This window comes from Ambystoma mexicanum, chromosome 12 (assembly GCF_040938575.1).
Source record: "Ambystoma mexicanum isolate Mex_15411 chromosome 12, UKY_AmexF1_1, whole genome shotgun sequence".
NCBI lineage: Eukaryota > Metazoa > Chordata > Amphibia > Caudata > Ambystomatidae > Ambystoma > Ambystoma mexicanum.
Genome location: NC_090936.1, coordinates 108,481,913 through 108,508,675, shown reverse-complemented (window position 1 = coordinate 108,508,675; position 26,763 = coordinate 108,481,913). Strand labels below are relative to the sequence as shown.

At 47.9% G+C, this 26,763-nt stretch overlaps 1 protein-coding gene across 17 annotated transcripts in view; it reads right to left on the bottom strand.

Moving 5' to 3' along the window:
- PPFIBP1 (PPFIA binding protein 1) overlaps positions 1 to 26,763 on the bottom strand; it is a 1,584,927-nt gene that overhangs the window by 1,074,206 nt on the left and 483,958 nt on the right. For all 17 annotated transcript variants that reach the window (XM_069628106.1, XM_069628107.1, XM_069628105.1 and 14 more), the window contains one exon: positions 15,881 to 15,973. In XM_069628106.1, the coding sequence (XP_069484207.1) occupies positions 15,881 to 15,973 (93 nt within the window). The remainder of the gene's footprint in view (positions 1 to 15,880; positions 15,974 to 26,763) is intronic.

Sequence of the window (26,763 nt, the reverse complement as noted above, 5' to 3'; positions counted from 1 at the left end):
GGGTCGAGGACTGTGAGGCGCGTCTATAGCCTTGGGACGGATATGAAGACCTCCCGAATGCTCTATCCCTGGATCCCGCAAATCGTGCGTTTCCCGTAGCTCCTCTAAAGGGGCGAAAGGAACGAAAGGGCTTACCGCTTTGGAGAGAGCCCAGCGAGCGCGCCGTCTCAGAGTCCTCCTTCATTCCTTTCAAGGCCTCATCCACCTTTTCGCCAAACAGGTGGTCACCTTCGAAAGGCATGTCGACGACCTTATATTGCACCTCGGGTCTAAAGTTGGTGCACTTGAGCCAGGCCTGGCGTCGTAGAACCACTCCGTTGTTAATTTGTTTGAACCCCGAGTCTGCCAGGTCCACCGCTATATTGATAGCATGGTTCGAGGCTTCTTCTCCTTCACGAACCAGGGACATAGCTGATTTTCTGTGTTCTTCTGGGAGGTGGTCCAAAATGGGTGCCAGTCTGTGCCACATCTCCCTGTCATACCTGGCCATGATTGCCAGGGAGTTCGCTGCTTTCACTGTTGACGCTCCCACTGACAGGATCTTCTTACCGAAAGCGTCTTGGCGTCTAGCTTCGGAGTCCGGCGGGGTAGAGCACTTATGCTGGGCCTTTGCCTTTCTCGTCGCCGCCGCCGATACCACCGAGTCAGGCGTGGGTTGCGCAGAGAGGCATTTTGGCGTCGAATCTGGAACTTTAAATTTTTTCTCTACGCGGCCTTTGACCGCAGGTTCCGAGAAAGAATGCCGCATGGTTTGGACGCCCTCTTTCCATACGTGGTCCAGTATCGGTATCGAAAAAACGGAACGCCTATTCTTGCCCATGTGGTCAAAGAGGAAGCAGTCCTTCTTTTCTTCTTGTTGGGTCAAACCGAACTCCTTGCAGGCCTTTTCCATCATGGAATGGAAGGCCCCTATGTCATCCGGTGGAGATGGGTGAATGGGACTTTTCGGAGGATCCACCTCCACATCCGAAACCCATGACGGGTCTCTCGACGGCGAGAGGGAGATATCAGAAGCTGACCCCTGTTCAGAGAGGGAGTCCGAGAGCTCACCTTCTTCCTGGACTGTTGGAGCAGTTGGGCCCACGACCGATCTAGTCGGGCGGTGTGAAGGTCCGGGCTCGTCGACGAGGGGAGTCGTCGGAACAGGTGGGAGCCTTTCGTCCAGGGACTTCAAGAGCGAGTGTAAGGAGGAAAGTACCTCCATGGAGAGAGTAGCCTGGGCGTTTGGAGGCTGGGTGAAAACTTGAGAGCAGGTTGCACCAGAAGGAAATCTGGGCCGTAGCCCCAGGTCTTCCGGGCTCACTATTCTGAAGCCGTCGTCTTCTTTGGAGGCGATCGAAACTGCCTGTTCTTGTAGCAGTGTGTCGGGTAGCCCCATGTCGAACGCTTCTGGCCTCCAGGCCTGGAACTCCGTCGACGAGGGAATCGTCGTCGACGATGAGCCCGTTTGAAAGGCGGGGGACTGTGACGGAGTGGGCACTTGGATCGTCGCCGTCGTCGTCGTCGACGGAGGGCCTGCAGGTGGCTTAGGCGGTCCCGCCTTCGCGGAGCTCTCCCTGCGTTTATCCGCCTCTCTACTCGTAGCTGATCTTTTCTGATCGCTCGAGGAGGATTTTGGCCTGTCCTTATCTTTCTTCGACGAAGAAGAAGAGGGAGATGATTTCTTCGTCGATTCTTTCGATGAGGCCTTAGAGGAATGACTTCGAGGCACGTCCTTCTCCGTAGGTCGTGATTTTTTGGCCGGAGGTTCCGACGGATGTGAGCGTCGGGAGGCTTCTGATGTTTTCGCTGAGGCGATACTGCGCACCGATCCTACCTCCGACTGAGGGTACGCTCCAGCGCCGTCGTTCAGCCACGAGACCAGTCGCCGATTCCGGTCCTTCAGGGTTTTTTGGGAAAACCCCTTGCAGATATCACATTGGTCCGCCGAGTGGTGGGGGTGAAGGCAGTAGATGCAGTCAAGATGGCCATCCCCTTCATAAACCTTCTTTAGACCGCACGTGGCACACGGGCGGAAAAGAGGCTTACCCGACATTATTGCCAGACCAACTAACAAAACTCGTAGGAGTTAGAAGCGGACCAAACAGACAAACTCGCAGGAGTTAGAAACAATCGATAAGTATTTGAAGAAAATACACGAGGAGATCCCACTATCTTTGGAGACGGTTGAAATCTGAAGGGACCCGCGGGGGCGGGGCTTATATACCATCACGTCCAACGGGGCGTACGTGGGCGGCCCCGTAGAGGACGCAGACGGGGATAGGGCAGAAGTTTTTCCTATTGGAAATGACTATATATATGTGTACCGAGGGTTCCCAGTCTGACGACGGGGAATATTCTAAGCATGTGAATCCATGAAAGATCCAATGCTGGAGAAGCTGAATTTGATACTTGATGCTTACTCTCGAAGCCGAGCCGGAAGAAGAAGGTGAATCGCCGTTTCCTTTCGTGTAATCTGAAAGCTACTGTGCCTTAAAGAACTGATCCAAGAGAGGACCTGGTAAGGACACCTCTCCCCGAGCTATGAGGGACCATCATGCACCAGCTGATCTGTGCCAAAGCTCACTGGTAGACAGGCCTACGAAAGGCTGCCAACCGGAGAAGGGGACCGCCGAGGAAAACGAAGAAGAGCACCTGACAGCCGACCGGAGCCGCCGGTTCCCGTTTCCCTAAGAACATTTGATCCAAGGACTCCCTTGTTCATCCTCGTCGACCATTTTCGTCCTGCTGGAGAAACTCAAGGCCGCTGAAGACGAGGAGAATCCGCCGGTGGGTTTCCCGCTACCCGAAGACCTCAGACGCAGACGAAGCTACTGAAGCCTGCCATGGTTGCGTCCCGTTCACCAACGCCAAACGCAGATGACTCGACGCCCTTGCTGGGCCAAAGTTCTTCAATAACTCTTTGCAGCAGCGAACCATCGTCGGCGAGGTGCACCGCACGCCTCCCCTGTTGCAGGGCGTTTTCTATCACTCATCAACGAGCACCGCAAGGACCGAAGCTGCTGCCTCAACGACAACGTTCACCCTTTCTTCATCTCAGAAGTTCGACAACCAGTGGCTCCTGCATGAAAGGGAGTGCACTCAAGAAGGGGCCGTTGATTCCCCAGAAAAAAATTCTACAATACAAGGTACATTTGGGTTGCAGAACTATAGAAGAAGATAAGACGCTTGTAGTGCGTCTTCATTTACAGGTTGCTGGGGGGGGGGGACCTCACACGGAAATGTGTCTAGGTAACGGGGCCAGTATTCTGCCAATTGTCTTACCAACTTGTCTTCCTCCTAAGTCTACGGTTGATATCGTTTTTGCTGTGTTGATTCGTATGCTATTTGAACCGAGTACAGTTAATGTATTTTAATGGCATCAGAGTAATTGTGGTACCACTTACAACTGTATATATTTCCCATTGTAGAATTGCCGGAGCACAAGTGTATTATCGTGATAGTGTATATAACATTGAACCTTATCTATATAAAGACTGTTTTAACCAATACAGTGGGTAGACATTCCTTTGTGGGGGCTTGGGGACTACACTATACTTAAGAACCAGCCTGCATCACCTCCTGAGAAGCAAGGCCTTGATTGCTCGTCCATTGCTACCAACAATAGAGAATATCGGCTGGGGTCCTCTGTGCCTCTCCTCTGCCGTATAGATAGCAGGAGTACAGACACCCCTCTCCAGTGCGTTTCTTTACAATTTGGCCCTGCACGAGGGACAAAACCTAAATGGCATCTTTTCCATAGAAAAAGGCAATTCGAGCGATGACGAAACCCAGGGAGCAGAGAGGGCGAAAGAGGAAAGGCATACTTATAAAGGATATGTCCACCCCCTGACCCCACTCTCCCTAATGTGTAGGCTGGCCAGAATGCCTGGCCACGTGGACGGCAGCGCCGCATCAACAGACGTTGGGATCAACAGACGTTGAAAGTCCACAGCAGTCTTCGGCGTTGTTTCACAGGATTCAACAGTCGAAGTGACTTAATGGGAATAACGACAAAGTCGATAATAATGACAATAACGCTAACTCTATGTAAGAGCTCCGCATTAGCGCGACCAGTAATCTGGGCGGGAAAAAACAATATGAAGGGCCTCGGTGCGTGAGGGATTTTGGGTAAACTACACCTCACGTTAGGGATAGTGTTACAGACATGCCTATGCCAACGTCCCCTTTCAATCCTCGAAAGACAAGATGCAATACTCTGCGGTTACCACTGAATGTTGGACCATATGCACAGCATGTGATTCTAAGCAGATTAACAAGCATCAGAAATGTTTATTATTGATTACTGTGTGATATTGTCACCAGCTCGTTTCTTTTTTTAGTGCGTGTTTTGACCCTAGAATATAGAATTTTTGTACATTCACATCTAAATTTGAATTGACTCATTGTGGACCCCTGACACCACTCGCACTCTCCTGAGAATAGCCTTGACTGCTCTCCATTGCTTCCTTTGATTGGGTTTTGGCTAAACTCTGAGTCCCCCTGTTCACTATAACTAGCGTGGCCTCCTAAAATCTGTCCACCAGGCCAGATTCTAGAAATCCATTTTAACAATGAACACCTAACAACCTTCCCCTGGTGAGGGGCAAAGGGACGTCAGGGCCCATGACACTGCTCAGTTCGGGAACACAGATGTTGCAGAAATTTGTCGAATGCAGACCATAGCAATCTGGCATTTTAGTTGATGTGTGCTCCCCAGTCCTCCAATGACACATCGGTGGTGACTATGACCTCATGTGCGGCATGTTGGAAGGGTGCACCCTGGACGAGGTTGGCAGTTACAAACCACCAGCGCAGGGCGGCACAGAAGGGGCGTGTGAGTGGCAGCTTGTCGTCGCATTTGCCCAAAACCTGCTTCCATCAGGTGTCTAAGAAATCTTGAAGAGGTCTCATCCAACGGCAGCAGTGTTGTATCAAAGGGATGCAGGAAGACAATCCCGGGGAGAGATTTTAAGGAATGGACTGGAGCCGTCTGCCTCCGTGAGAGCAAGGTCGTCTTTCCAGGAAGGCTGTAACACTGTCCGCAGAAGGGGTGGTCATGCAAGAAACGGTGTCCACTTGCGCTCCCAGGAATATCATCTGCCGGGAAGGAGTGAAGCAGGACTTGCTGTAATTGATGATCAATCCGAGAGAGGATAAACAGTGTATCGTTGCTGTGGTGTGACATATGACCTGAGGAAAGGAAGAGGCTCTGCCCAACCATTCATCGAGGTACGGGTACACAGTGGATCCCTTCCGACAAAGGTGGAACACCACTGGTGCCAGGCATTTGGTGAAAACCCTTGGTGCGGACTAGGGTGGAAGGGCTGCGAATGGGATAGACAGTGTAGGCCTGCCACTGTGAATCGGAGGAATGACACGTGTGGTGTTGATGGATCCAACATGAAAGTATGCTTCCTCCAAATCCAATAAAGATAAGAAATCTCACTGCCGAAGTTGAGTGGGGATGTGCTGAAGGGTAACCATTGTGAAAGTTTGGCTAGAATTGGCCCAGAACCGCCTCACTTTCTTCACCAGGAAATACCTGGAATAGATGCCTTGTCCATGCTGGGTAAAAGGAATGGTCTCTATGGCTTTCGATGAGAGGAAGGAATTGACTTTACACTACACTGAAGTGTAGAAAGATGTTTTTCCACCCCTTTGGTTGGCAGAACGTTGGGAGGTTGGCCTTGAAATTCAGAGTTTGCCTGTGTTGGAGTAAGGACAACACCCATTTGTCTATGGTGAAGTTGGACCACTTGGCGAGGAAGGGGGACGGACTATCCCACAGGGTATTGGAAGTGGTGCAGGACTAACCAGCTTGATCCCTTGCTTGTGAGGAGCTATGTTTCAGTTGGTTGCCCCTGAAGGCCTGGGACTTGCCTTTGTAGGTGTCACCGGAAAGCTAAGTAGTGGACTGAGAAGACTGATTGATAAGACGGTCTATAGTCCCAGTTGGATCTTGAAAACCAGGACTACACAGAATGTTTTGAGTGTCTGGAGATTAGTGTCAACCTTTTTCCCCAAAGATGCCCTTACCTTCAAAAGGCATATCCACCATCTTCGCTTTAATCTCTGGCTGCAAGATGGTGGCCTTAAGCAATCCTTGTTGACGCAGCACCACACTGTTGCCCATCTGGCAGATACCAGCGTATGCAATATCCACTGGAACTGATATGGCATTGTCAGAAGCGGCCTCATCCTCACAAAGAATTTTAAAAGCTTCTGCCTTCTTGTCGTCCAGCAAGAAATCCAGAATTTAGCCCTGTTTACACCACAGTTTTCTGTCGTAGCAGGACAGAATCGCCAAGGAGTTGGTGGCCTTTATTGTAGTTGACGCAGTAGAAATAATGCACTTATCAAGCGTCCCTCAACCTCAGGTGGAACAGCACACTGAGAAGAAGGGTTGGCAGAATGTTTGCGAGTAGCCGCAAAGACCACATAATTTGGACTGGGCTGGGTTTCTTCATGGTTAGTAGGCCATCCTCCCAGATGTCATCAATTACAGGAATGGAGTCAACCATCTTTTCTGTGCCTGTTTGCTGTGCTGGTACAGGCGGCCTTCCTTTCTCTGTTCCCCCGGAATCAAATCAAACATCCTGGCAGCCTTGGACATGAGAGAATGAAAAGTACCAATCTCGCCAAGCAGGGAATCTCTGATGGGTAGATCATCAAGCTCGCCATTCACTGACACAAGGTCATCAAACTCATCAATGGTAGTAGGAGTAGAGACTCCACCCTCGGAAGCGTTGTCCTCCGACTGAGATTCTGAGGGATCAATAGGCTGGCGAAGAGCCAATGGAGAGATGCGGCTGTGGCATCTAGCTAGAGACGGAGGAGCAGGTAGCTCACATGTAGTGACGAGGACCAATTGTACCCCTTTACTGCAATTCAGACACAAGAGTCTGCAAAGTAGACCAGATGTCCAGTGATGGAGTGTGCTTCCAGTTGACTTGGGCAGGTTGAGGAGCATGAGAGGTATGTGGTGGCTGCATAATCTGAAGTGGTTGAGCAGGCGGCAGTGACCAAAGGACCTCTTCCTAATCCGAAAATACACCTTTCGGCCCTCAAAGTCAGTATCTATCACATGTTCCACGATGTCATCAGGGAGCACCTGGAAAGGGCCAGGGACAGCAGGAAGAACATAAGGAGCCAGTGTAAACAGAGGCCATTTGCTTTGAGGAGAGTCAGAGAAAACGGATGGTGCCCCTGGACCAACGGCTAGTTAACATCAGAAGATTTTGTGATCGATGAAGTGGCTACTGTCGTCAACATAGGTTTTTTTAGTTGCTGACAAAGAGGTCTTGTTCGTCGACAATGTTGTCGGGGACGAAGTCGTAGACGAGGCTGGCAACAGAGTGGTGGACGAGGACATAGATTGGATAAAGACGTGTTGCACTTCACAGCCATCGACTAACAGTGCGTTGATGGGGTCTTTGTGGATTTATGTGTGGTAGATGCTGAAGGCGTCATTTAAGGACCCGAAACAGGGGACTTTGCAGACTCTGGATTTTTGCATGGAGGCTTGGGTATGCCAACTGAACCATAACCTGAGAAAACTGATCGTGGATGACATGTTCCTTCTTCACCCTCTTACCACGGGCAGCCTTCTCGAGGGACATTGACATCTTAGAAGTGAGATCACGCTCCTATGGTCTAATGTGGTGGATCAATGCGGCGCTCCAAACAGAAGTAGCGTCTAAGGCCACAGTACCGGCATCAAGCCTTGTGATTGACCTGTGTCAGTCCTGGAGAGTCAAGCCTTGTGATTGACCTGTGTCAGTCCTGGAGAGTCTTGTTCGAAAAGGAATGGCAAATGAGGCATAATAATTTGATCTAATTTGATAGTTATACAGCGCTTTTATCCAAAGCGCTTTACATGGCACATATTTACATACATTATTTTCATTATTATTACCCAATTGACATTGGTACATGAGTTCACCATGTATTCAGGGTACAGGTAGTAAATACATTCCACATGTTGGTCTTCCACATAGATTATGTTCAAGTGATAAGGGTGGTGCATGGCTTGAAAAGGCTTTCCTTAGCCTTAGGTTCATGATCAGCCCCGTTGGGGTGAAGAGGATGCCTACAAAAGGCCTCAACCCTGAGGTGGCAAAGGTTTGCCTAGCATGGGGCCACCAGTGATGCAAAAGCACTGCCAACCACCACAAAAGGTAAGAACCTAACAAAAGTCTTACAAAAACAGTGATATTTCAATGAAATCTATAGAAAAATGTACGTAGAACGTTGAATTAAGAAGACAACATATAAAGCATATACCAGTGCTTAAACGTGTGGTAAAAAATATCTGAAGGTAGCCTCCGGGGATGGAGTTAAGGGAGTTCCACAGATGGCTAGAATCACCTGGGTAGAACAGAAAATGGGAGTGTAGCTTGGAAATAATCTAGTAGCGACCCTGCTAAAGGCAAAGATTGACAGGTTGGCCTCCAAGGAAACCTGACAACTAAGTGAAGCCAAATGGGATGATTATACAGGGCTCTATATACTAAAATGGATTCTAAACTGAAATTAGTCGAACAGAAAAACCAACAGATTATACTGAATGCCTTAAAAAATGTATAAACAAAGTTTTTAACAGTGACCTCTGCTGGGGTGGCTCCCTATTCACTGAAACACTTACATACGTCACTGGATCGCAAGAAAAAATGACAGTTCTGGAGCGAAGCTCTACGTACAATGGAAAAGATATTGGATAAAAATATCCCTAAGGAGGCCTGGTGCATTTTACTACACAACTTCGATGGAATTCCCCTGTTGAACGATTGCTATAGCTACATAGGAATTGGTGAAAGTAAAACACACAGTTTGAGACTCTGGAAGATGTTGAAAACGCCATTGCAAAACTTGGTGTCACTCTCCAAATTTGAAAAATTAAGTACAGTCCGGAGTTGTGAAATTACATTTACAAATGTTTGCTGGTTGTCAATTACTTATATGCTTAGTGAACAATCTGTGCAGGTGTTGCATTTTCTTTTTTTAGCTTTTTCTTTTGTCATGTCTATAGTACTCTCCCACTCCTAAGCATCTCTTTTCACCTCAATCATTTTGATAGTTACATTAACTAAATGCGCACCATATGTTGCACAAGCAGTGCATTTTTACATAATTTAGTTGGCTTCTCATGTCTGTACATTATACTGTTCATGATATAGTGCTCAATACTGTGCTGAGGAAATTACGGGTCTGTTAAGCATCCTACATATTGCTGCAATCCAATAAAAAAAATAGCTAAGTGGGTGAGTGTCATGTGCGGTCTTCTTATTCGATTCTGCTGCCAACACTAAAATGTTTGCTTAAATGTTTTAAAACGTGATGGGGCTCTTGCAGACTGCAATGTACAAATCTGCCAACTACTTCATATAGAAGCAGTACAAACTTGAAAGAAATGCAAGCCATTGCTGGATGATCCCCGCAAAAAGGCCATACCGGTTCACTTAATCTGGAAGTTACTTAAACTTGCGGGCGGTATTGTGAAATGCATACTTAAGTGATTTGGGCACAAGTTGACTTAAGCTTGACTAATACAATGATGGTTAATTGCTTGTCATTTCACACGCAAGGTTCTATTAAATAAAAAGGCAACATATTTCTGAGGAGACTAACCTCTGAAAAGCATGCAACTCACTTTGTATGCCCATAAGTGTGCTTAACAGAAAATGCTTAAAAAGTTACATTTCATATTTATCCCATATGCGGTTACATTTAAATTTTTGGGCAATCGACAACACATTTTGGCCTAATAGGGAATCGATTGGATATTGATTTTTATATTTGTAGCAAGCTTATCCTGAAAGAAACCTGGCAGAGAACTGCATCTGGGGTCAGATAGATCTTGAATGAAATAGACATAGGATTAGTCCGCTTCGACAGTGACCCAGGATTTATCTGAATAAATACGTTTACAATTTTTTCCTAAAGATGGCTAGTGAATCAATCTGGCGCAGTTGTTGCGGGAGAGAATTCCAGGTACAGGGGCCTACAGAGGAGAAGCATCCGTCTCCCCAAGTAATTGCTGTAAAGGGAGGGATTGCTAACAGGCCTTGTCCCATGGATCGCAATGTATGCGTGGGACGGTGGGTCACAATCTTAGATACTAAGTAGATTGGGAGAAGGCCATGGATACACTTAAAGACAAGACATAAAAAAGCTTGAACTGAATGCGTTGCTGTACCGGCAGCCAGTGAAGACCTCTCCGGAACTCTGATATAGGTGTTCTACATGGTAACAAGAAGGCCAGTGGTACTGCCGAGTTCTGAGCTACCTGGAGATGTTGAAGTTGATATTTCGGTATGCCTAACAGAAGAGCATTGCAGTAGTCCAGTTTGGTTATTTGTAAGGGTACCTACCACAATGGAACATTGCAGTAGTCCAGTTTGGTTATTTGTAAGGGTACCTACCACAATTGAACGATCATTCTCAGAAATAAGAGGAATTAGCAGTTTGAGAAGTTTCAGTTGAAAATAGAAGGACTTAATAGTTTGACTGACTTGTAAATTAAAGCCCAAACTGGACTGCCAGATGCAACCCACATGTGTTACTGACTGAGTGTATTTGGATGCAATTCCAAACAAAGTTGGACATGGAATCAGTTTTTTTGGGGGCCGAAAACAATAATCTCAATAATCTACGTTTTTGTAGGGTTTAATATACGTTTGTTTTGAAGCATCCAAAGTTGAATTTTGAATTGTGTCAATATCTGTGAACAATTTACGAAAATCAAAAGTTATCATGGAATAATAAGAATACGAAGAGTGGCATATCTGACATGCTAAAGGTAAAGTAGAAGTGTCATGACAATGGGGATATGTGGTGTACAGAAAAACGGGATAGTGAAACAGTAAGAAACAAACGTTTGCACAGTGAATTAACATGAGAAAAACGGACTTTAAAAGGTGTTGTATGGAAAAAATGTCACAAAGTTCTAAAGAAAAGTGCAAGAAAAAGTATAAGTTATCCTTACTAAAACCCATTCACAAATGGAGTGATCAAGTTGGACAACCAAGATCTTGTAAACTGCATTTAGCTCCCTCCTCCCAAAAAACCCATTTGGTTTTCTCTCTCTATATTTATGCAACAAGGTGCACAAGTGTTTCGACCTCAGTGATTTGGATGCCACATACATAGGGCTTCCTGAATAGAATATAGGCAAAATTAGACACAGCAGAGGTTAGCACTTTGCCAGCACCATGATAAAGCACCACCGAGTACGTCTGATGCCTTATGATGATACGATATGGCATTTATAACATGACTGTACACAAGTGTTTCTAGGCGTGACAAGACAAGGAGGGGGAAACAAAAAGGAGGACAAAAGGACAAAACAACGATCTTACTAGGCCTTGTGTCATTCAGATCGCGCAAGAGCAGGGAAGGGGGAGGGGAGAAGTGCAGGACAAAGGAGAAAAACAAGAGTGCAGCTAGCGGGTGACAAATAAGCGCAAGGCAGGGGACTGTAGGGTTTCAAATACAGACCACAAGTGCAGGGGAGCCAAGAGGCAGTGCAGGATTGCAGCTGGGCAGGCAGGGGCCTGAGTTAAGAGGGCGACCAGGTGACCAGTGCATTGGACAGGCAGGTGACCAGCAAGGGAGAGGAAGAGAGAAGGCAGAAGCAAAGAGAAAGGGTCTTGACTTGCTTTCAGAACCGGAAATGGTTCTGCTCAAGTTTCAGAGAGGCTGTTCCAGAGGGAGGCCCCAGCCGAAGAAAGAAATCTGCCCCCAACTCTTTGCTTGGAAAAGCGACTGACCCTCAGAGAGTTGGAAGATATTTAGGAAGAGAGTTGGAGGTAGTGTGCTCCGAGGACCCAGAAAGCCTTAGGGGCAATGCAAAAGGGTCTTGAACTGGATGCTTGCTGCCACAGGGAGACAGTGAAGGGATTTCAGAGCTGGAGAGATACGATCCCTGGGCTTGAGGCCAAGGACAAGTCTTGCCGTCCTGTTCTGGATGAGTTGTAGAGGACTGAGAGTAGAGGCAGGAAGATTTACAAAGACTGTTGCAGTAGTACAGCCTAGAGAGAACCAGAGCTCTGGAGACGGTGAGCTTCTGGGGAAAAGGGTAACATGGGCTTTATAATAATAATAAAAAAAAGGGCTCCTCTCAGTTCATGCATAAACTGCAGACAACCATCACTGTCAGTTGATATAACAGCCCTCGAGTTGCCCCTCTGTGCAGAATTGTAAGAGAAGTTTATGGAATGCAAGCAGATACAGGCAGATATGCTGATTCAAAATGTATCTATTAAAATGTTTCCAACTGACTTTTCCTAAACATCTATTTCAACACGTTAGAGAAAAGGTCAAATATCAATTAGTAACTAAGCCCTTAAGCTTTTTTGCAAATGGTTACGTAATCTGTAGCATTTAAAAAGTCACTGTTTTTGACGCTCCTTAGTAGTCAACAAAAACAACTGATGTGGTATTGGTCAAACTTCTCTAAACCCAGACTGAAATGTTTGCTTTGGACCCGATGTGGTTCTTATGTTTGGCTAAAATGGGCAAAAACATGTAATGCATATTGTGGGCATACAAGTGCATATCTTAACAATGTGGTATTCTTTAAAGGCATACAAATATATACAAGATACAAGCGAGAGGCACAAACAAACTAAATGCACGTCATTACCTCATGATCACTTAAAAGTTGAATTATGTAGTATTTGATAATGGGCCAAAGGCAACTGACTGTTTGCAATGGCATTCCCCCATCGCGTAAAGGAGTATAAGATAGTACGATAACTCAGCAGGACATATGATAGTTTATTTAGATCTTATTTATTTATATTGTGCTTGTACATAAGTGTTTCAGAGTGCGACCAAGCAAAGGGACGGGAACAGGGGAGAACAAAAATTACGAACTTATTAGACAGTCAGAGATGAGGGAAGGAGAGAAGGTGCCTGAAGGAAGCCTGAAAATGAGTTCAGCGTCATCAGCATAGCACTGGAAGTTTGAGCAGAACATGGAAATGCAGTAGGCGAGAGTTGCCAGGTATTGGTTGAAAAGCCAGGGAGAGAGGTTAGACCCCCTGGGGAACACTACAGGTAGAGAGGGAGATAGAGGATAGGAAGGACCCAAGTGTTACCTGGGAGGGTCGATCAGAAAGGAAAGAGGTCAGCCAGGCCAGAGCCTGATCGGTGATACCCAGGTTGTCACAGAGCCAATTGAGCAGGATGGTATGATTTATAGTGCAATCAAGTAGGATGAGGACGGAGGGAATGTTAGAGTCAAGGTTAGAGAGCAGGCCTTTGCGGATGTTCAGGAGAGCAGTTTCCGTGCTTCTGGCAGCTTTGAATCCAGATTTGTGGTTATGGAGAGGAGAGGAGAGAACCAGCAGAGTCAGAAAGAAGGTTTAGCTGGGAGATGGACTGCTTTTCCAGGAGCTTCCCCAAAAAGGGAGTAATGGAAATTGGGCGGTAGTTAGCCGGACAAGAGGGATCAGCTGTGGGTTTCGTGTGGAGAGGATGCACAAGGGTGTGCTTCAGGGGGGGGGGGGGGCGGAAGATCCATAGGCAAAAGAATGGTTACAGAAATCGGCAAGGGCCGGAGCAAGGGTATCAATGTGGTCCTTAATGGTGTTAGAGGAACAGGGATGGACCTGTTTTGTTGAGGCTTTCATAGATCAGACTTGTCTAGCAACCTCATCTGGGGAGAAAAGAGGGAAGGAGGAGAAAGAGGGAGGTGAAGTGGCTGAAAGAGGGTCAAGCCACGACGGAGAGGGGAGAAGAGGGGGGGGGGGGCAGATGAGAGGGTGGACAAGATGTCCTGGGTTGATTCTGGGAGGCGAGAGGGGGGTGGATACAGCAGCAGGGTTGTCCAGCTCCTTGCAGATTTGAAAGAGTTTGGCCGAGTTGTTAGATGCCACAGAGACGCAGACTTGAATGTGGGCTCTCCTCTTGGAGCGGACAGTGAGACGGAATTGCCTGTGGAGCAGGCGACAGGCCAGTTTGTCAGAGGATGAGCAGGAAGCCCTCCATTTCCTCTCAGCCGCCCTACACTAGCGTTTAAGTGTAGCTAGGTCAGAGTCATACAAGGAATTACACTTGGCTTTGGACTTCAAACGGATCCTCATGACAGGGGCAAGAACATCAAGAGTAGCAGAAATAGACGAGTAGAGCAGGGACAGGGCTGTGTCAGGGTGTGAGTCAGCCTGAGGTGGGGGAGGGGGAGAGAAGGTGGTAGTGAAAGCCTTAATTGACACATGCTTCATGGACGGTTGTCTGAGAAGGTGGGTGGCAATCTGGGGGAAGGCTTAGTTGGGGGGAGGAGATGGACAGATGGGAGGAGAGCAGGCAGTGATCACTCCAGGAGAGAGGAGTTGTGAGTAGAGAGGGGGAGGCCAGAGGAGATCAAGACATCAAGTGGGTGACCAGCAGAGTGAGTCGGGCCGGAGGGGAGGATAGAGAGGGAGAGTGAGTTGCAGCGGTCACAAAAGAGCGCAGATGAGGAACAGGGATAATCAAGCTGGATGTTGAGATCACCAAGAAGGAGGAGTTGAGTGGTTGAGGCCAGGAGGAAGGAGGTGAGGTCTGCCCACTCGGAGAGAAAAGAGATAATTTGACCAGGGGGCCAGTAGAGACTTTCAACAGTGAGAGAGTGTCCAGGAGAGAGAGAGAGCCTGCAGACAAGGCATTCGAAAGAAGAGTAAGTCTGAGTGGGGATGATAGAGGCAGGAATCCACTCAAGGAAGATCAGGGCTACACCCCCTCCAGGCCGGTTGGATCTGGGGCAGAGAGGATCTTGAAGCAGTCAGGGAGGAGTGTGTTAAAACCTGTGACAGAGCTGGCCATGAACCAAGTCTCGGTAAGACCGAGGACATCAAGGTCAAGTTCTTCAAGGAGGTGGCAGATTTCAGAGGAGTGTTTGACAGCAGAGCGAGAGTTGAGAGTTGCAAGATGAAGGTTGCCAGCCTTAAAAATCTTCCGTGGAGGGGTACAAATCAGGGGTACGCCCTGTGAGGTGTGGAGGGAGCTTGAGATGAGGCAGAGTCAGAAGGAAAGGAGGGCAAGGTATCCAGGCGAGGAGAGTGGGGGACAGCTGCAGATGAGAGGAAGTTGATGAGGCGAGGGAACAGTCTATCAAAGAGGAGGAGATTAGCCTGAGGGCCTTGCACCATGACAGTGCCATTCAGGTAGACATTAATGATAACTCTGGAGGAGTCAAAGAAATCCATGAGGACTTCCCAGCTGGTGCCACCATTAATGGGAGAGGAGGAGACAGGGCAAAGCACAGAGATCGTATGAGGGTTCCACAGATCGGGCGAAGGAACGAAAAAGAGAATGTCAGTGAGGATTTGTCTGCCAGAAGCACTGGAATAGGCATCAGCGATGAGACCACCTGGATTGGAGGCCAAGATATCCTTTTTGAATTTCTTCTTGCCAGACTTAGCGAGAAGGAAAGGATAGTTAATGGAGAAGCAGTTGGAATAGATGGGAGAAACAGATAACGCCATGAGCAAGTAAAGAGAGGATGGCTGTAGGAGGAATATGCAAGAGAAGCGGTAAGGAAAAGTCACTGGGCTAGCAGGTTACAATTGAGACCACAAAGTAATGTGAAAGACAACCCAAATTTGACTTTCAAAAACAACCCCAAATTTAAATTACAAAACACACCCAAATTAATATTACAGTTAATATACTGAAGGGAAATCTCTACAACTTTCCGGTCACATGTTTGAATCCCCAGTGGAGAATACTCGGCCTTCATCTATACTAAAATAAACAACCAGTATTATTAAGTAGCGCAATGTTACATTTAGTATCAGGTCTTTCAACTACTGGGAATGGGCATCATAATTAGTTCCAAAACGAATGCATTTTCAAAAACACTAATGCATATTTACGACAAAATCTGCCGTCCAAGCTATTTCAACGTGTGGCTTACCTTGGTATATTTCAGCTTTTTTTCACACTGAGTTCTTTCGTTTTCCATTTCTGAAACTTTCAACCTCAGGTCATTTATTTCCTGCATTAACCCCTGTTCATAAAAACAAGAGTAAAATAATAAGTAATGTGCATGGCAACCATTTCATTTCCACAAATGAAAACTGTGATTTAACTTAAAACTTTTTTTTCTGAGGTATTTTTTTACCTTAACATTTTTCACCCCTCCCAAGCCCAGGGTTTCCCCATTTTTTGCCCAGGCTTACCCCCTCAAACCCTCCCACGCAAATATTTGTTAAACTTTTTTTTCGGTTAACATTTTGGGTAAAAAATACCTCGAATAAAATGTATTTCGGTAACACCACTGGATACCAATAAAACTAACCCAAACAAAACCCCTTAGCTTGGAAGTTTGAGACTAGGGAACATCAATGGATGCAATACTTAAACCTCGTAAAACAAACCACACTTAGAATGCTTACCAGAATACACTTAAAAAACCGTGTTAATAATTCCCTCGTCTGCAAGCAAGAACATGCTTGTAAAGAGGACCCGATTAGTAGTTGTAAAAAAATAAACACTAAAAATTAATTTAAAACATACATGAGTAGTCTGTGTTAAACAACTACTTACTGCCATGTTGATTAGGCTTTTTTTTTTTTTTTAAACTTTATTTATGAGTACTCGAGAAGGTAACAAGGGCAATTACATTCATGACATTTAATAACTGTGAAATGTGTGACAGTGACAACATCTTCATGTACAGCACAGTACGATTCTGTATTGGAACAGTAAGCGGCAGCGGGTAAAACAATTTCAATATATTCTCTCGGGAGGGTCAGGATCAGCATCGGCCCCAGCAGCAATATTTTGGAAAGTTCTAAAAGGGGGCCATATATCTGGAGGGGCCCAGCCAACCGGTTGTAGGGATATCCAACCTCCTTGACCTCAGAAGCCCAGGTGACATTCCAGAGCCATTGCTGTATGGTGGGGGCGGCAGGTCTCAGCAACAGGATAGAGCGTACAGCAAGGATCATACATAGACTGACAAGCTTACGGAAGGCTCCGCTAAGTGGCGGGAATTCATGAAATAGGCAGGCCATTGGATACGGGTCAATAGTACATTCAAGCATCGTGGATAAAGCAGTATAAACCCCCTCCCAATACCCAGTAATTCCAGGAAGTATGTGGAGATAACCTGAGTAGTGTGGAGTGGCATCTGGGGCAGAGGGGGGGTGGAGGGGGAGTGGTCCTGTGAAATAGTGTGTAGTCTGGGAGGAGTACAATGGGATCTTTGTAACACCTTAAATTGAATCAGGAGGAAACTGGCATTGAGGGAGACCTCACGGGTCCGCCTACACATAGCATCCCAGCAGTCATCGGTGATGACGGTGCCTAAGTCCCTACCCCACGCTTCACATGGTTTAAGAAGCGGTTTGTTGATCTGGGCCTGGAGTAGCTTATATAATGCAGATACCGCTCTCACTGGTATATCACTGCCTGCTATGCATGCTAACAGTGGTTCATCTGGGGGTATTGTGGGGTATTCTCTCCAAGTTTTCTTGCATGCCCTACGGAACCAGAGATACTGTAGCCAGCGGGAGGACTGCTCCCCAAGTTGTTTAGGAAGGTCAGACCATGAAATCAGAGAGCCCATATCAAACATGTCGCTCATGGTAGAGTGTTCTGACTTGAGTGTCGTGTAGACCGATGAGACCTCCGTCCCCAAGTGACGCACAGGGGAACTAATAGAAACCCGCTGTACGACCCTTGAGGCCACAGGTGAGAGATGTCTTCTCAGATCCACGGAGCCTCTTGGAACACCGATGCTGCTGTCAAGAGGGAATGAGGTTAAGTACCAGGCAAGCACAATACAATGAGGTAAACGAAAGTAACTAAAGTGTCTTACCTATCTGATGTAAGGGAGACCCAGGTAACCTAGTAGGGAGGTTCGAGGCTCATTAGATGCGGCGGTCCCTGGAATGGTAGAACCGCCAGTTAGCGTGGATGAAGAGTAGCCACCTGTGGGAGTCAGGGCTTGACTTGAATCCCCAGTAGGGAAAAAGGCGTAGAAGATCAGCAAGGTACCAAGGGATGATCCAAAGACAAGTCGAGGTGCAGTCCAAATATCCGGCAACAGGTAAAACAATTCCAAGCAAAAGTACCAAGGGGTGTCCGAGGGAGTCCGAGAAAGAGTTCCGTGATCAAGGTAACAAGGAGTAAGTTGTAACGCCAAACAGTGTCCGAAGCCAGCTGAGAAGCAATGAGCGTTCTGTCTCTCAGACCTTTATACTGATCGCCCCCGGGTCATGTGACTTCTCTGGATCATGTGACGTCCACCAAGATCACATGGGGAACGCCATAGTGTATCACGTGACCGGCGTGAAGACGTAAGGCCGCCCTTTCTGCTATACGTTCTCCAAGGCAGTTGCCAATGCAGAAAGGGTTGCAATCGAGCCCGTACACTGGTACGGAGTTTTCGGTTCTGTGGGTTCACCGAATCACTTGAGCCTCGAAGCTTGGGAGGAGATGTTGGGGGAATGTGAGCAGTGTTCTGATGTTTCGTGGCCTGGTGTGCAGAGGATCGCCTAACATAGAGTAACCCTCGGTTGCCCACCTATCTGCAGCGGAATGCTCTTATTTTGGGGAATCCTGGGTAGAAGTTCCACAGCGGCAGGTCCCTATGGAATGGGTGGGGGTTGTTGGTCAGCTTTCTTATTTGGCCCAGGCCAGTGCAGTAGTGGCTGCTGGGCTGGGGGCACCCCTCGATCTCTCCATAACTAGGTAGGATCAAGGACCGAAGATCCCTGTGTCCCATCGCGTATTGTTTATTCTGACATGTGGGAGGGGAGGGCCATCAGCAAACCAATACGCCACGTATTTGCCTGGGCTGCTATCCAGTATTTCTCAAAGTCAGGGGCTGCTAGACCACCTTGATCATAAGGACTCGCCAGCGTGGTCCATTTTAGTCTGACAGCTCCAGAGTGCCATAAAAAATTGTTTATGACGGATTTGAGTTCCGCGAACAACAAAGCCCCGGGCCATATTGTGAAGTTTAAGAAGAGGTACAGCAGTTGCGGTAGCACTATCATCTTAAGAAGCGACAAGTACTCAGCTTAGGTTTAAGCTGCTGTAAGTAGGACCCTAAGTTCCGATCATACAGCGATACCTGATTCCTTGTAACCACCACCCCAAGATATTTGATTTCACTGGGGGCCCAGGTAAACCCCATAAGGTCGTCCGGCGCTGAGGCGGCGTCGGTCAGGGGGAAGAACTCCGATTTGGAGCAGTTGAACCTAAGCCCGGACAGCCTCCCGAAGTGGATAACATCCTGCATAATGTGGGCAAGATTCTTGTCTGGGTCCCTGATGTAAAGAAATGCGTCATCCGCATAGAGAGATGATTTCGGCGGGCAGAGGCATCGGGGAGGCGGAGAGACGGACACGTCTACGCAAGTGTTTTTGTCGCTTCAGATCAGCTAGAGGCTCAATGACGATTGCAAAGATGAGCGGGGAGAGCAGGCAGCCTGTCTGGTGCCTCTGAAGATGTCAAGAGGCATGGAAAGTCAGCCATTGGTGCAGACCTTGGCCACCGATGATGTGTAAAGCAGCCGTACCCACGAGATGAAGCGGGGCCCGAAGTTACATTTCACGAGCACCGCCCAGAGGAAGCACCAGGACACCGAGTCGAAAGCCTTCTGCACATCTAGCATAGCGGCAACCGCCTCGGCACCCGGGTCTATCCGGGCCAGTACATTAAACAAGCTCAGCAGGTTGAGTGCAGTTAAGCGGCCATGGGCAAAACCGGACGGGTGCACCAAGTGGGCCATGTATGGAGCGAGTCGAAGGGCGAGTACGTTAGCAAAAATGTTAACATCGCTGTTGATTAATGATAAGGGTCGGTATGAACCACATTGAGTAGCGGGTCTGTTGGGCTTGAGCAGCACCATAATAACCTCTTCCCTGAGTGTGGCGTGGCAGGTGCACCCCCGTTGCACAAGACTCATCCCATTGGGCAGATAAGCAGGTCGCCAGGATGGATCCAAAGCATTTATAAAGATCCATAGCGAAACTGTGCGGTCCTGGTGTCTTGCCAGTGGGCAGAGCCACTATAGCTCGTAATATTTCCTCTGGCCCGATCGGGGCATCGAAAGCGTCCATGGTATCGCCAGAGAGCACCGACAGAGGGAGACAATCAAACAATGTGTCTATTTTGGAGTCAGCTGCCTCATTATTGGCGTAAAGTAACACGTAGAAGGCACAGAAGACCTTGTTTACTCCAGAGTCCGTATGAGTTAAGTCACCCATGGAGTCCTCAATCAGTGGGATGTGTCGACCACCGCCGTCCTGACGTACCACCCTAGCCAGCAATCTCCCAGGGCGTTCATCCTCACCATATTGTCTTGCAATTTGTGGGTCATCAAGGAACTTAAGTTCCCTCTCTGCATGCACTCGGAAACTGTTGAGTGCTTCCTTGATTTCGCCCAAGGAGGCAGAGGCCGGGTCGGTCGCATAACGTGCCTCAAGCTGTTTAAGGAGGGCCTTACTCTTTTGAATATTTCGGTGGATCACTCCTTGGACCCCTAATCCTTGGCGAGGGTCATCCCACAGGCGTAGGCCTTGAAGGCCTCCCACAGTGTGGCCTGAGAGTCCACTGGGCCAGTATTTGTTCTGAAATAGTCGGACACACAATCCCCGAGTTCGGTCTTGAACACTGGATCTAATAGTGGCTGTGTTTTTAGCCTCCACGGGCGCCTGGGAGTCTGATGGTTACTCCAGGACAGGGGGGTATGCCAGAGTCAGCTATCAAGCCTATTAGTGTACCTGAGACAAGCCAGCGATCAATTCTGGAGTGGGAGTTGTGAACGGAAGAGTAAAACGTGTACCCACAAAGTAAGGGTGCAACAGTCTCCAGGCATCCTCCACACCAAGCTCGGCTTGTCTGTCAAGTATGGTCCGGGCCGCCTCGGTCAGTTCTCGGGTTCTGTTACCGGATCTGTCCAGGTTCAGGTCTACGATAGTATTGAAATCGCCACCCCAGAGGACCGGGACCAGGGGATACCAGCTAGTGATCGGCTATTAGTGTGAAGAAGTCAGGGTTGTCTACATTAGGCCCATATATGTAGAGCATGACAATATCAAGACCCAGGAGCAAGCCATGCCATCAGCAAGTAGCACCCCAGGGGGTCTACCAGAGTAGTAATGGGTACATAGTGTACTGATTTGTGAATAAGAATCATTAAGCCTCTATTTGGGTGTGGAGTATTGTGTTTAATAACGCTGTGCCCCCAGTTACTGGCGAATCTTATGCAGCCTTTCGCCAGCACGTGAGTTTCTTGCAAGAATAGGATGCAACCTATGTAGTTCAGTGTAAAGTTGCAACTTGCGAATCTTCACATAATTGCCCAGACCCCTAACATTCCAGCTCATCCACCTCAGCATGTCAGTCGCGATCTGGCCATATTAGGAGATCAGCCATGAGCTCGGGATAGACCTATGGAAAGAACAATATCACACACAGTTTTGGGAACTGTAGACCTTTGATCGCTCGGTCACACATGTCGGGGATTTTACATCTAATAGACCCCTCCCGCAGACCCACCTCTCTCACCCTCCTCCCAATCAGGGGGTGAATACCCTGTAACAGAAAAAACAACAACTTTTGCAACAAAGCATATAGGGGGCTGTTTGCTTCGTACAGACCGGTCCGCAGCGCAGTAGGTCAGAAAGTAGCGAGTGTGCAGGTAGAGCAATCGCAGTGGTGATCAAGGCGACCAACACTGGAGCTCATTGCAGGAACAGTAAGAAGAAAGGATATGCATTGGTGCCCCAGCTGCGGAATGTAAAGTTGGCTGTTAATGGATAGAGAAGGTAATGTTAGCCATGGAAGTGTTGATCAAGGAATTTCATCGCCTCTGCAGGGAGCATGAAGAAGTAGACCTTGTCAGTGGGTTCAATTCTTAGCTTGGCAGGAAATAGCATTGTATTTTTGGCCCCGAGATCACAGTCTCTTTTTCACTGCCATGAAGGACTTCGGTTCCTGCCGTATGGTGAGAAATCAGGATAAAGATATCCTGATTTCTCACCATATCTCTGTCCCGAAGTTCAGAACTCTGGCCATTATTGGGCAAGGGGGAGGGGGGGGTCACAGTTTAGGCTTTGAGGTAAGAGAGCGATGTGCACGTTCAATGGCGAATTGGGGCGAAAGTTTGGGGCAGGGAGAAGAGGATGCGCTCAACAAAATGTTCCATGGGGCCAGTGATATTGTCCTCAGAGACCCCGATGATCCGTATGTTGTTTCGCCGTGATCTGGATTGCAAGTCCTCATTTTTCTTATTGATGACCTGTACCCGTTTGGTGAGTGCAGTTAAGTCAGATCTGAGGGTATTAATGTCGTCTTCAGTTGGTCCAACCCTTGTCTCCACCTCAGCAACGCAGGTGTCCGTCTTCTCTATACGAGCCTTTATGGCACTGCTAGTGCCAGTCATATTGTCCAGATTAATATTGAGGGTTGTGAACGCCTCCCGCATGTAGTTAATTCTTTGTAGCTCAAAAGGTTCCTCAGTCTGGGACTGTGAAGGGCCAGGTGCAACCTCTCCCGCTACCCCCTTCTCCCTGGGGGTCAGTTTGGCAAACATATTGAGAGAGCTCAACTTCTTCCCCCCTCCCTTTGTCATGGCTGGGCCACTGGCCAGAGGGGGAGACGGGAGGGTAGGCCGGGCAGTGGCCGCCGCTGGAGATGGAAGAGGGTAGCAAAAGTGTGGTACATGAGGTAAGGTGGGTTGCCTCACTCCAAGTTACTCAGGCAGGTAGACAGTGACAGCAGCGCCGAGGAGACCAGCAAGCCCTCAGAGTCCAGCCACCCCACAGACGACAAACCAGCCCCAGATCCTCCAGGTGTCAAGTGGGCCTGGGCCGTAGCTGTCAGCCGGGTATATCTGGCCAGCAACGGGAAGCCCCCAGCGTTTTCAGGCAAATTCTGCAGGTACAAGACCAGTCACAAGCTGCCCGGGTGCAATTGTTGGGAGCAGCAGCACGGGCAGGCAAGGGGGCTGCCCCAATGTCACAACGGTAGGTAAACACAAGACCACAACTGCCCCAGGCTGGGCCACGACACAACACACAGGGTCAATCCACAGTATCATAAGCTGTGTGTGAGGTCAGGGATCAGACAGAATCTCGCAGATAGCAAGGGGTCAGCAGGGAGGGCTGAGACACCTACACCGCCACCAGGCAGCCCGTCCCAGGGGGCAGGGATACACCTCGCTGGTTTGGTGCCCAGGGCTAAATCAGGCTACAAGAAGGTTGGAGCAAGTCCACTCAGCAGAGCCTAAAGGAGACAAAGGCGGCTGCTCCACCGTAGCTGGGTACCCCCGTGCGGGAAGGTGGAGAGCAGCCAATGCTTAAATATGGGGGCCCAGAAACGGGGCGCTTAGAACAAGCAATAGTGTATTTGTCCCCACCAGTGGGGGCTTACCGGCACTGTGCTTAGCTGAGGGCTCTGGGCTGGCCCCTAAGTCAAGGTCCTGGCAGCAGGTCTGGCGATGCCGCAATATCAAGGAAGCAGCTGCCTCCCCGACATACGGCAAAGCAGGGTATGGGAGGCGCATTCCGCCGCGCCTCCAGGAGTCTGGTCCCTCTTCTTAGTTAAAAGCGATACCCTCTGTGGGGACCGCAGCACCAACAGATGCAAGCCCCAGGGCGGGTGGCCTGGGGGGAGAGACGGCATCGGCTCGCACACCGGCACGGCTGTTAAGTAGAGGCTGGCAGGACCAGTTGTGGGGCAAGCGCTGCCTGGTCCCAGTCCGCCGAGACAGTTCGATGAAGAGGCCTGGGGTTGCCGAGACCGCAGGTGCCCCTGGGGAAGAGCGGGTGAGAGACAGCGACGGCAGTGAGCACCATCAGTTGGGGGCATCATGGGGGCACACTATATAGCACCCAAGCCCGGCCACCAGGTTACTCAGCGGGTCGGCAAAGCCCGATCATGTCAACTCTCGTAGACCTACGCAGCAGCATTGGACCTACACAGGGCCAGCAGTGGGTCGGTTACACCGGCGAGGGCAGTGATCGGCTGGTATGGTGCCACACACCTCAGGATAAAGCAGACACTGCTTTTAGAGCATTTATAGCAGTAGAATGATATTCTGCTAGGCTGTTCACACTGTCTGCGAAGCCTGAATAAAAGGCGCCCATCCTGCTGCGCGCAACAGCACCCACTCAGCAGTCTGTTTTTTTAAGGTGATGGGGAAGAGGATGATTATTCCTGATTAACTCTCGACTAGATTATCGGATGTATGCTGACAACCTTGCCCTGCTTGACTACACTCAGATTGCGCTTCAGCACAAATTGGTGGCATTGGAAGCATACGCTTATCAAAATAAGCTAATGAACAACACGACTAAATCAAGATTCTTGTCTTTAGGCCAGGTCTGAAGCAGAAATAGAAGAATTTCTATTGGACTGCGAGTGGGGAGATTTTGGAAAAAGTACCCAATTTTGTATACTTGGGGTTTTGTTTGTTCCAACTTCAGAACAAAATCAAGTTGCAGAGTCACTATCCCTCCAAAATGTTAATGCTGGCTGCCCAAGCTACTGCAGTGAATCGCAGGAGTTTTACAGATTAAAGATGTTACCAACAACAACATACAGTGGTGAAAACTTGGGGCTTCCAATCCTTTTGGACTGTGATGCCCTGGATGGATTGTTTTGGCGGAAAGTGCTGCAATTACCTAATGGAGTGCCAGCGGCTGTGATCCGCTATGAATTGGGCCTATCCTCCATCAGATTCTATCTTCTTTGAAAAAACCTTTCTCTATTAAGGAGTATAGGGTGTGCAAATCTGTGGGAACTCAAGCTACTACTTGGGCTACTTTAAATGCATGGGAGAAACAGTGTTACATTATTTGTGATGAGTGTGGAGCCTCTAGGGAATTGATCTTGCAGCACCCCGCCAAGGTGAAGAGGAAACTCAAGGAATTGGATTGGATCCATGCTATTGAAAAAGTGAGAATGCACCGATTGTACGTACATTTGTTAATCGATGGAAGGGCAGTGTGTCCGTAGCCAGAATATTTGAGCAACTCCCCAAGTAGCTCTTGGCGTGCCCAGGTGATGTGGCTGAGGCTAAATCTGCTGCCTACCAACGAAATAATGGGTGCTAGGATCAAAACGCCTACAGCAGTAAGGATATGCAGGTTTTGCTCCGTACCTGAGCAGGTGGAAACACAGTCACATTCTACTAAACTGCCAGAGGCTAGGCTTATGTTTTCATTTTGGACACTTACTGCAACCCTATGGTTGGGTCCTTATTGAAAGCGTGGCAACTTATGAATTCTTCGGGTCGTAACCACTAGATGGTTGCGGCAGTACATTTTTTAAAAGAAGTTATTGAGCTGCGTTAAGGAATTGCTGGTTTTTATAATTACGATGTTCTTATGTTACGTCTTTGATGGCTTTTTAAGGTCTAAATAATTTTTCTTTTTTCCTCTCGCTTTCTTTGTTCATTTTAATTTTAGTGCTGCTCTGAGACTATGTACATTTTATTGACAGTTTTTTCTTATATGATTTTGTTAAAGGTTATATTGTTTAACCAAACAACAAAAATCATCATGGGGGTGTATTCAATGTGGAGGAGAGTAAATAAATTGCACCCTAGTGTGTCTGCTCCAGCTCATATTAGATTGGAGCTCAATCAAACCTTAGAATTTTGAACACTAGAAACATTGACTTCTAAGCTTGCTTTTTCAAAAAAGTGGCGTTTCTCAGGAGAAAGACCCTTTCAATGGAGAGAAGTGCAGTATACCTGCCCAGGTCTTCATGCGGAAGAAGCAATCCGACGTCAGATTGTAAAGTGGAAATGTGCTTTTACCTCCAATAGTTTCAGGCAAATACAAATCTGCCAGTGAGCAACTATAGTTATTTTGTAGAGATGTGGGCAGAACACAAGTGTGTGTATTATTTTAGTAGACCGTAAACAGTAAGTAACCTTTACTGAAAATAAAGAAACTAGAAATAACCATAATTCTGTTGCAATGCTGGCTATGGCGTCTACACATTTCTGTGCATAATTGCATTTGAAAACAAAAGCAACAAAAAAAAGTTTGAGGGACCAGTGGTGGAAAGGGTTTGGCGAAGGGAGGGGGCCCAGGCTTTGAAACTTTTTAAAGTTTGGCTGTGGCAAAATTGTCTTTGCAGCCGAATTGACTACCGCAAAGAATTCTGTCACGGCCAAATCATATACATCACTCTATAAAGCAGAAATCCTCAAACCAAAGTTGTAAGTTGTTTTTGAAGTGGTTTTCAGGGTGTTCCTGCAATACTATACGATGGTTATGTGCACAATACCCATGCATCGACGTCTTCAGAAGTTTGTAGTAGACAGTATGCGCTGTAATGTGTATTAAAAGTAAGGGCAAATATATGGGATACATTACTCACCGTAATCGTATTTCTGATGCTTGTATCTGCTTAGATTCACATGCTGTGCATAGGCCGACATCTAGTGGAAGCTGCAGAGTATTACAGTTTGTTTTTCGAAACTCGAAAATGGGCGTCGACACAGGGCGTGCCAATAATACTATCCCTAGTGTGACGTCCACTGTACCCATGATCCCTTACGCATGTAGGACCCTCCGATTGTATTTTTTCTGACATGAGGTAGCATGAGGAGTAGCGCGAGTACAGACTAGCCAAGCAGATAGATAGGAAGATAGGACTACAAGCATCCATGCTCCTTCTCTCAGAGGGGTGGAAGGGCGGGTCGCATGTGAGTCTAAGCAGATACAAGCATCAGAAATACGATTACGGTGAGTAATGTATCCCTTCTGAGGCTTGTGGAATCTGCTTAGATCACATGCTGTGCATAGATTAGCGAGCAGTGTTAGA